This window comes from Micromesistius poutassou, assembly GCF_964030765.1.
Source record: "Micromesistius poutassou genome assembly, chromosome: 1".
Lineage (NCBI taxonomy): Eukaryota > Metazoa > Chordata > Actinopteri > Gadiformes > Gadidae > Micromesistius > Micromesistius poutassou.
The window spans coordinates 13,785,013-13,795,732 of NC_140271.1; the positions used below are offsets into that span (position 1 = coordinate 13,785,013).

The 10,720-nt window shown below is 51.0% G+C and overlaps 2 protein-coding genes across 2 annotated transcripts in view; both read right to left on the reverse strand.

Annotated features, from left to right (window-relative positions):
* The window catches only part of LOC311383227 (E3 ubiquitin-protein ligase SMURF2), a 36,956-nt gene extending 30,771 nt beyond the window's left edge, over positions 1–6,185 (reverse strand). Inside the window, exon 1 of the mRNA XM_084488568.1 lies at positions 5,838–6,185. Within this exon, the coding sequence (XP_084344694.1) occupies positions 5,838–5,889 (52 nt within the window). The 5' untranslated portion in view covers positions 5,890–6,185. The remainder of the gene's footprint in view (positions 1–5,837) is intronic.
* A 440-nt stretch (positions 6,186–6,625) lies between these two features.
* On the reverse strand, positions 6,626–10,577 carry LOC311414691 (importin subunit alpha-1-like; the record flags this gene model as incomplete). Its single annotated transcript, XM_084488905.1, has 11 exons — positions 6,626–6,867; positions 6,963–7,112; positions 7,368–7,550; positions 7,970–8,203; positions 8,306–8,569; positions 8,950–9,044; positions 9,165–9,433; positions 9,649–9,737; positions 9,888–10,028; positions 10,128–10,224; positions 10,462–10,577. 11 exons carry the CDS (start codon positions 10,575–10,577, stop codon positions 6,778–6,780), a joined length of 1,728 nt encoding a protein of 575 aa, XP_084345031.1. The 3' UTR covers positions 6,626–6,777.
* Between the last annotated feature and the right edge of the window lie 143 nt (positions 10,578–10,720).

Consider the following 10,720-nt stretch of genomic DNA (forward strand, 5'->3'; position numbering starts at 1 on the left):
ATAAAGGAAGTGAGTTTTAAACCAAGGCCACACCCAGATGCTGAAGGTAAAGTCTTGGATGGACATGACTGCCCCGTGCATGGTCACCCAACATGAGTGCAAAATGACTTAAATGGGCCTACATTTCCCATCATACAGCACATTGGGGATCGGCTGTACATCAGCACACACAGAGACTCCCTGCCTCTGCAGCCAAGAGGCCTCCCTGCCTTCCTCTTCATCCTGTTACTGCTTCAGAGTCATGAGATGATGTCACATGTCTCATGTTTGGGGGCCGACAGAGAAAACCAATATTATTTTATATTAGCTCCTGAAGGACCAAACATGTTAGAACAAACAGTTCCTGTTTCCTGGACTGGAGCTTGGAGTGCAGAATCGGGGAAAATCAAACTGAGAATGATAGAGAACTGAAAGTGTACTTCTCCATTCTGAGGAGGCCTGGGTTTATTAAGAGAGTTTACATGAGCCTGGGGTACTGAGGGCCGGGCTGGGCTGATAAAACATGGCCCCCAGTACCAGCTCTCACTTCAAAGGAAGAGCTGGTGTGGAGGATGGTCTGAAGAGGAGGGGGGGGGGTGCGTCAGGCACTAGAGATAGCAGAACTGCCCGCAGACACCAGGCTGATGAGCACTGGTCTCTCCTCTCTGCTCCACTACTCCAATCCCACCCATTCAGCACCGCAACCAGGTCCCGGGTCAGAACCCTTTAAAGAGGTCCCCTCCATCCCATCCAGCCTTACTAACACAGTCAGTCTGGGCAGAATGATCTTGTGGTGCGTAAGGTTCTGGGTTCAGACCCCAATGTCCACAAATGGACTGAAATAGTGTACTTTATAAAATAAGGAATACACTTCACCTTTCATGAGCAGGTCGTTGGAAAATTTAAAAAAAGTTTTCCCATGTTTTGACCATCATTTCCCCCCCCCTCACACCTGCTCCGGTCTGGAGGGCTGGCATGGGCGACACAGGGCCGCAGCTAAACTAACAGCAACACACCTGTCACTCATTAATGGAGCTGTGTCTTATTAATGAGAGGGGGCAGGAGACCGGGGGGAACATTTAAACCATGTGTGATCCCCGCCTGGATCCAGGCACCTCCTCCCTGGGTCTGACGGGTCTGTGTGTGATCCCAGCCTGGAGCCCTGGAGCCAGGCACCTCCTCCCTGGGTCTGAGGGGTCGTCTGCTACGGCCCCGGTCCGATGCCCTGACAGCCTAGCCCGATCCTGAGGTCCACATTGAGCTAATGACTGTATATTTACAGTAGATCCGCCCCAACCAGAGGACTCCCCCCGCTAAAATCACTTCCATGCGGTTCTGAACAGACGCTCCGACAGGAAACCAGGGCCAAATGAACGCTCCGTATGCAGACACACGCCCAGACGACACCACATGAAACACTCTCATCAGCGGGTCCACATGCCTCTCCGTCTGGGGAGAACACACACACACACACACACACACACTACAGTGGGCCAGTGTTCAACACGCTAGCCCACTGTGTTGTCTTTTCATCGTAATTCGTAATTCCAGCAGTCTGAGACCGCGGGGTCAGGGCCGGAGCTCTAGCTTAGCTTACCTACCCTGCTAACAGCTAGCCTACCCTGCTAACAGGGAGCCTACCCTGCTCACATTGAGTGTACCCTGCTAACAGGGAGCCTACCCTGCTCACATTGAGTGTACCCTGCTAACAGGGAGCCTACCCTGCTCACATTGAGTGTACCCTGCTAACAGGGAGCCGACCCTGCTCAGGAGGAATCAGGGCTCAGCTACAGACTATTGATGACTTCATTGTTGCTCTCTCTTGATTGGTTTTGATATCGACCGCTTCCACTACAGCCGTCCTGTTTTCCAGCCCTTGGGGGGGACTGAGGATGTGCATCAATCGGTCTTCTAAGGAGAACCCAGGGATCAGGTGGAGGTAAAGAAGCCTCAGCATTCACCTAAACATTCAAACAGTAGAACAAAACAGGCCCCACAGCACGACCAGGTGACCCCAAATATACCTCAGAGTCCTATGTTACTCACTCATTCATTCATTAATTCATTGGGTACATCACAAAAAGGTTTATTCTACATTTTATCTTCTGTCCTGTCGGTTATCGATGTTCGAGCGCCGCGCTGTCCAGACGGAGTGGCGTCTGCAGGCAGGACGAGGTAGAAAGAGAGACCGGAGAGACACCGGACGGCCTCAGCAGCAGGAGGAAGAGAGGGGGTGATGTACGTGCCGGACCGTCTGAGGGGAGGCTGGGAGGGGGGGGGGGCGGGGGGGAGAATATTAGTGTCGGAAAAAAGAAGTGGGCTGAGTCACGGCGAGAGGAAGAGAGCCGGGAGCAGCCAGAGGAGAGCTCCAGGGAAGCCCGGAGAGATAGCTCTCCTCTCACACATGGCCCCAGGAATCCAGAGCAGAAAACCATCTGCTGCTCCGACACTCTGGAAGGAAACTTCCAGCGCAGCCGTTCACTCAAACACAGATAAATCACGCTGCCGGGACGCTTCTATCCTGCTACTTTTTCCTGAGCAGAAGAATCCTCTCTTTACTTTTATAATTTACTACTCCGTTGTTTAGCACAAGCACCCATGGGATCGAACCTGGTACCTCACGGCTGAGGTACGCCCTGGTCTCTGCATCGTCCTTCCCCCTCATTAGGAAACACAGTGTCGGGGCTGGTGGTGGTGGTGGTGGTGGTGCTGGTGGTAGTGGTGCTGGTGGGACACTTCAGTGGTGCAGACGGCAGTAGGCCACGTTCAGTGGGAATGGAACACAGAACACAGACTCCACCGCTCTGTAAAGTCCCCTTTCCAATCATTAGACGCCAGAGATGTAGCAGCCTGTCCTGGAGCCATTAGCCCCATAGCTCAGAGAGCAGGGTCCATCAGAGGATGCACACCTCCTCACGATGGACCAGGGCTTCACATCCTCTCCTCTCCCCGTCAGCTGGATTAATTTAGGCGACCTGCTCCCACCGTAGGATCCAGACCCACGGCAGTGTGTACAAGAGGCTGCTGCTCTTTACTGCCTTGTTTGCTCTGCTTTTTTTTTTTAACTGCTCCGTTTAGCAGCTGGCAAACGTATGCAACATCTGGCTGGGATAGACAAGGGGTGCTGTCAGCAGAAACAACAATGTCTCAACTCCAAACCGCGCCGCTCCGTGTAGCAACTCATCATTCTGGAGGCAGAAAACATGCATGACAGCGCCGTGTTTAAAATACCCTGCCCTGCCGATAACTACAAGCTACCGTAATGTCACAATGAAACGTGGCGCGCCCCCCCGCTGCAGCAAACCAAGCCTGGTTTACACAGCTGGGCCGCGCAAATAAAGCACACACACATAATGACAGTGTACAGTAGACCTATATGAGCTCCAGGCTAAAAGTGTACATGGGCCACACCACCAGAAAACCAGAGAACTGCAGCCTTTTGACTCTCCCTGTGTGCGGAACAAAGATTCTACTCCACGGATAAAAACTACTAACACAGTGCTAACACTGACATAGCACTAACACTACACCTAAAGGAGCATCAGGTCAGATATACCACAGCCAACAGGAAGAAAGCCCTGCATTCTATTGGACCACAAAGACCCAGACACACGCTAGGCCTGTCCACTGGTGTACACCAGACTACGTTCATTCAGACAGCCAGGGACACCAACACCACCGCAGACATCTCTCTTCTTCACACACACAACACATTCACACCCTGACAACTATTCTGAGATAGAGAGCTAGAGAGCTAGAGAGAGGTAGAGGTAGACAGAGAGAGAGAGAGACAGACAAAGACACAGAGAGAGACAGAGAGAGAGCTGCAGCAGATACCAGCAGCTCTAACCCACTGGTGACAATAGCAGCTGTGTGTCTGGGCGGAGGGTGGTGTTGTGGCCCCACTGGGAGGGGATGGGGAGGATGTCTGAGAGGAGCAGCTCTCTCAGGACACAGGGATCAGACACATGCTGAGCCTTGCTTCTGGAAACCACATCCTTCTCAGACTTGAAGGGGCCCTGGATTATCAGCCCCAGGTGTGATGTTGATGAGCCATTACGAGTCCTGTCAAAGCCTACACTGTAGTGACATCACACATCATGTCCAGATGTGTGGTGGACAGCTCAGAGAATCAGCCTTCCAGCACACTCCACTGGGCACACTGCCATGATTATCTACTTGTCATACATCTGGCTGTTTATGGTCACGACGAAAGATGTTGGTGGTGAAACATCTGAGACAAGCCCACAACTCATCACAAGTCATTTTGGGATATTTGTATGTTGAAATGTTACATATTTTATGTTTAGGTATTGACAAATATCCATGATGAAACAAGGTGAATGAATTAAGTCATACAAAACCCCTGACCAGCAGCATGTTGACCGCAGCCCCTGATGTGAGCCATGATGAGGAGGCTGAGGAGGCTGAGGATCAGAGCAGACACTGAAGCATTCCAACTCAATTAATGGGATGCTTGGTTGAATAGTTGAGGGCTGGGTTTTCATTATTCAACAATGGATTAGCAAACACTGTTAGCAAACTCTCACCATCCAATGAAATGAACAATAGACTTGATACTTCTTCTGGAGGGCTTAAAAAGCCAAGCTCCATGGCCCTTAGGAAACATGGCCCTCATAACCAATAATCTGCCTTCAGCATGGAGCTTATTTTAGCATAATTCCTGACGGAACTCTCTACCGAGCTAAACATAAATGTTTTTTTTCTTAAATACAGTAAACCACAAGAAGCTTTCCCATCAGAAGCACAGAGATGGCGTTGGCTTTTCCATGTCAGATCGGTCCTCCACACACTCCTGCCCTTGTAAGTCATTCTCTCATCTTACTCGCATTAGCGGAGGAAGGGAAACAAACGGAGCCGGTGTTTAATTTGGCTCGGCTGGCAGACTGGACCCTGCCTGGAATCCTTCTGGGCTCCAATCCCAGCACATCAAACACAGTCTGTCAACTCCCTCCTGCAGACCAAACAACCTCCTCGCTTTCTGACCCCTTCTTCCCCGTTTGTGTTGAAATGTTACAAACCAAACGCACACAGCCAGGACAGATACCGGGGGACATGTGCACAGATACACACTGAACATTGGAGAAAAGAAGATCGGTTTAGCAATAAATTAATCTAAAGTCTGAAGCACCTTGTGGGTTGTATTATCCTGTCAGTTCTGTCAAGGATTAGAGATGACCTTAGAACAAATGTATTATGTCTATCTATCTATCTAATATTCATTGCGTAGTTGACCAATGGGCTCCTGGTGATAAAACCAGTGTGAACTGGGAGCTCCAGTGTGAAGTGGGAGCTTCACTGGGGCACAGCGTCTGCTGTTAGCATTAGCAGCTAGGCTAACTCTCAGGACCCCCGGACAGTTCAGTCCGTTTCAATACACGGTGTGTGATAGCAGTACTAAGTTATCGGTACACCAAGGGCGTGTATGACCCCACAGCCTGGACCTAAACCCCGACCACACAGCTAGGACTAACCGGGCAGACCCGGGCCTCAGGGTCCTGCCAGGAATTAGTCGGCGCCCAGCGACCAACAGCCCCGCTGCCAGGGGACCCGGGTCCGACCCCTGGCAACGGGGCTGGTGGTCACTGTGCGCCGACTAATCCCTGGATCCGTTACACTGGCTGGGTGGTGTCTTGAAACGACACGTCTATGACATTTAAATAATTTGATGTAAATTCAAAACGCGTACAAATAACAGAAAAAACACAGTAACGTACAGGAGGGTGAAACACCTCTGTAATGGTAACTGACTGAACCATCCAGAACCAGTACATAGCCGGAGCCCGATATATACACGGACCCGCGGGTCTAACCCCGGGGTTACGGAGGAGCTGTACCTGTGAGACGGAGCTTTACGGGCCCGGTCCGCCGGACTCCTTGGTTCGACATCTCCTTCTACTCCCAGCCTCGGCGAGGACCAGTATCTGAAACCAGTAGAGGAAGCGTCGGGGCGCCCGGGTTCAGGAGCTCCTCGCCGGTTCAGACCATCATGGAGTCCCGGCGGGGTGGCCCGGATGTGGAGAGGACTCCCATAATCTCCAGGAACACCGCAAACAAAGCGTCCTTATCCCCAAAGAAGTGAGTTTAAAAAGCCGCAGCGACTCCTGAACGCTCTCGCTAACACTGGAGCCACTTTAACACTCAGGCGGACGGGTTCGTGCTCACATCTCCTGGAGTATCCTCGGAGCGGACTGAGACCTCCCTCTCTGCGCGTCGGGCCAGCGCAGTGGAGGGGCCGCCGGGCTCCGACCCGCCTTCAGCCACCCCCCCCCCCCCCCCCCCACCTCAACCAGCGCACCCCCCCCCCCCCCCCCATGTCTACTGGGTAGCTCGGCGGTGACGACACACCACACACAGGGAGTCAAACATTTCTGTAATATGTGGCACCAAAGTGTGACTGGACAATTTTCATAAAAACAAAAAGTGAAGTTTGATCGATTACGCTAACAATACACCAGATAGGAGATCAAAAAAGCACTGTACACGTTTCCCGATGACTGTAATACAAGCTCTACAGAGTAGTGAAGCAATAAAATACTTTCAAATATAAACTGTCCCATTACAAAAGGCTGCACCATATTGTCATTTCATCAGACTGGGAACATCATTAACGCAAACACCCACAAAAGCTTAGTCAGTATTTTATTATTTACAGTTGTTTCGTTTAAAACAGTACACATTTACAGTACACACAGAAGCTGTGCACCACATGAACATGAGACAGACGGAAGCAGAGGACACACAACAAGTCAGGTAGTGGCAGTGGAGGCAGAGGTTCTAGAAGTTGAAAGTGCTCTGAGTGTCGCTGATCTCGAAAGCGTAGCCGTCGGTGGTGACTTCAGGAACCACACTCTGGACCTCCTCATCCTAGGAACAACACAAAGGGTTACTCAAACGCACAAACCACATCACTAAATACACCAGAGAGTAGAAACTGGAGATCAAGAGAAGAGCCCGCTCACCTCTCCAGAGAAGTACTTGTCAATGAGGTTGAGGGAGGCTTTGTAGACCGTCTCGTTCTCGTGGGACTGGAGGGCCTCGATGCGGTCCAGACCGCCGCACTCCTCCACCATCAGGCACAGCTTCTCAGACTCCCCGATCTTATCCCCGGCCTAGAGGGGAACCACAGAAGACAGTATCACTCCTCTGAGCTGACCAGATGCTTTCTATCATCTAACTAAGTGGAAACAGTTTTTTGGCATCTCATGACAAATTAAGACCATTTCATTAAAAATAATTATCAGTAAAAAAAAAGAAAAAAAAAAAGGGCAAGAAATCTGGATGCAATAAAATGGTGAGCTGGCTCTAGGCCCGCATGGCGTTCACTGGAGGCCTTTGAAAACATGTACGAAGGAGGAGGTACGGACCAGGAAGATGTTGGTGATGGCGTCCAGGATGACCAGGATGGTCTTGCTGTCCTTGGTGGAGAGCAGGTTGAGCAGAGGCTCCAGCACGTTGGCCTGCACCAGGTAGACCACCTGCTCCACCGTGCCCCCACTGGTGAAGTTGGTGATGGCCCACACTGCCTCTTTCTGGGTCTTGAACTCACCCTGGAAACACAGCGAGGTGCAGAACATGTAAATACTCATGATGCCAACACCAGATCCTGTACCTTGAACACATTATGCAATAGTTAAGTACAAGTTGACGTGATAACAGCAACTAGTCGGAGATTAAAAGGGTATGTATGGATAGTGTATGGATAGTGGTCGTTATTGTATTTTGTTTCCTGGTACTTGATGTACACACTTATTGTATGTTGGTTATAGTACTGAGCATTGTGTAGCGTCGCTCCCTAACTATCTTTGTTGTATACGGGGAATGAGTTAACCTAGTGATTGTTAGTGCTTGGAACTTGGTTCTATGAACATCCTTATTGTACAGACAGCGAAATATTGTTGTTTCTCGTTCTCCTGAGAAATGTACTTATTGTAAGTCTCTCTGTATAAAAGCGTCTGCTGAAGCTTACCCGTGCGAGCACCTGCACCAGCAGCGGGACGAGGCCAGCGTCAATGACGGCCTGGATCTGGCAGTCGCGGCCGGCTGTGATGTTGGACAGCGTCCAGGCCGCCTCCTTCTGCACGTTGGCCTTGGGGTGGCGCAGCAGCGTGGGGAAGGCGCCCAGCACGCCCGCGTCCAGCACCGTCTGCGTCTGCTCGTCTGTGCCCGTCACGATGTTGCCGATAGCGCGCAGTGACGGCGTCTGGGGGCGGGGCAAAGGGGAGGTTAGAGTCAGCCGTCAGCAGAGTGTTCACCGGACAATGTCAGGGTTGAAGTTAACATTGAGGGGAGAGGTCGTACGTACCACCACCGACAGCTCCCCGGAGCCCAGCAGCTCCACCAGGCGCGGCACCATGCCGGCGCGGACCACCACGTCGATGCGGTCATTGGCACCGTCCGTCAGGTAGGACACGGCCCAGCAGGTGTCGGCCAGCACCTCCTTGTCGCCGTGGTGCAGCAGGCGCACCAGCGTGGGCAGGATCTGTTGCACGGCGGCCAGCGGCGGCGACGGGCTCTTGTTGCGGCAGAGGTTGGACAGCGTCCAGGTCACGTTCCTCAGGTAGCCCGACTGGGGGGGGAGGAACCAGGGTCAATCAGAGGAAAACAAATCTAAACAAGATGTATGTAGATAGACTGATGTAGCGGACAGACTAGTGTTATGGATCCATTGACTAGGATGCAAAGTTGATTACATAAACTGAGGGTTGAAATTGTGAAAACACTAAAGCCCCAACCCCCTAAACACCTTCTCAGGCTTTTCTTAAGCATGAGACACCAAGTAGTTACCCATCTTGCACAGAGAAAGCGACAAGGGTCAGGGCCAACTCTGACTCCACGGTAGACCAACGCCCCCCTCTAGTGGTCGGCTTTAGCACTACACATTACGTCAGCAAAGGATCCCTGATTTAAACACCAGATTGAAGGTCGTCATCGTGCGTTTGTACTCACGGGGAACTCGTTGAGGTCGGGGACGGCCAGTAGGCTGAGCAGGGGGGCTACGGCCCCGTGTTTGATCACCTTGTCTCGCAGCGCAGAGCCGTCACCTGGCAACCAGAACAAACCGGTTCATCATCATTACAATGACAATCCTTTAGAAGACATCTATGTCTCCACACCCCTAAACCGTCTCACACACACTGTCTGTCTGTCTGTCTGTGTGTTACCTGCGATGTTGCCCAGGGCCCAGATGGCCTGCTCACTGATGTGTGGGTGGGGGGAGGAGACCAGGCTGATGAAGGCAGGGATGGCCCCGCCTGCCACCACCGCGGCCGTCTGCTCCGAGGTGCCGGACGCAATGTTTGTCAGCGCCCAGGCCGCCTCGAACTGGAGGGGCGGGGCATCGGCGAGGCCCAGGAACGACACGAAGGTGGGGATGAGACCCGCGCTGATGATGTGGTCAATAGGGGGGTGCCTCTCACGGGACAACAGCTTCCTGGACGACACCAAATACACATCAAGACCGTGAGTACGCTTTTGTAAAATCATGCAAAATATTGATTTTAAATTATTGTAATGCAATACCAATATTATCTTTTTGTTTTTACAGTTATGTGATAAACCGACTTCATCTTTACAAGGGAAATGGGGGATTATAGTTTATTATCTTTATAGCCAAGATCACAGTATAAAGATCACAGTGTACTCTACCTTGCAGCCTGCGTGGCCTGGAACTGGGACTCTCCGTCATCCTTGTGCATCCCAGTGAGGATCTCCTCCACCGTCCACTGCCTGTTGGTCTGCACAGAGGGACGAGAAGAGGCAAAACACTGTGTTCATTACATCTGACGGTACATCGGGGGTTCACCAAAGTAGACCACAAGAGAGGTCATGAAAGCATTAACTGTGCATTCGTTTACTAAGCTAAGTTACAGGGATTGATCCGGTACCTGACAGTTGGGGTTCTTCTCCTGCAGGGGGGAGGTGGCCTCATCCGGGAGGGTCGACACGTTCCTCCTCTTGAAGATCTGGTCGTCCTTCTTGGACTTGCGGAGCTCGACGTTGCTCTCCACCCTCCTTCGTCGGAGCTCCTGGAGTTTCACAGAAGACGCAGAACACGAGAATTAACATTTCAATCGACATGAGGTAGAATGACTACATGAGGTAGAATGACTTAAGGAAACACTCACGTTGGCATCTTTGCCATGGTTCTTGAATTTGTTCAGACGTGCGTTCTCAGCCATTTTAACGATCGGAGTGATGGACCTAAAGTAGTGATTCAGGTGTCTGCAAATAAAGAGTCACACGTTAGAGTTACACATCAGAGTAACGTTTGACCACTGGCACAAGTTACAAGCCAGACAAAATAAAAAATACATTATTCGAAAGAAAAGCCTTGGATTTTACTTCAAAATACATACATTACAACCTCAAGTACATTTAAATAACATAAGATAACAGTTAAGTTAAAAATAACTTCGAAAATTAACTCATAATTGATATAATAAGTCACAAAGTGCTCACCCTGCTCGTGCTGATGTGTGTCTGGAGAGCTTAGAGCGGCTCAGACCTTTAAAGTTCGGCAACGCAGCTCTGTGATTGGTCCGTTCGAGCCGGAGCATCCCGGGCCGCTCACCCATTGGACCGTTTTAAAAAATCACAGGACGTGACGTCATGTTACAACTGTCGCGATATTTGGGCGCGGCTAGGGGAAGCGGCAAATCCGGAAATTCACATGTTCTTATTAGTTAGCACCCTAATAAAATTATATATTATATATATT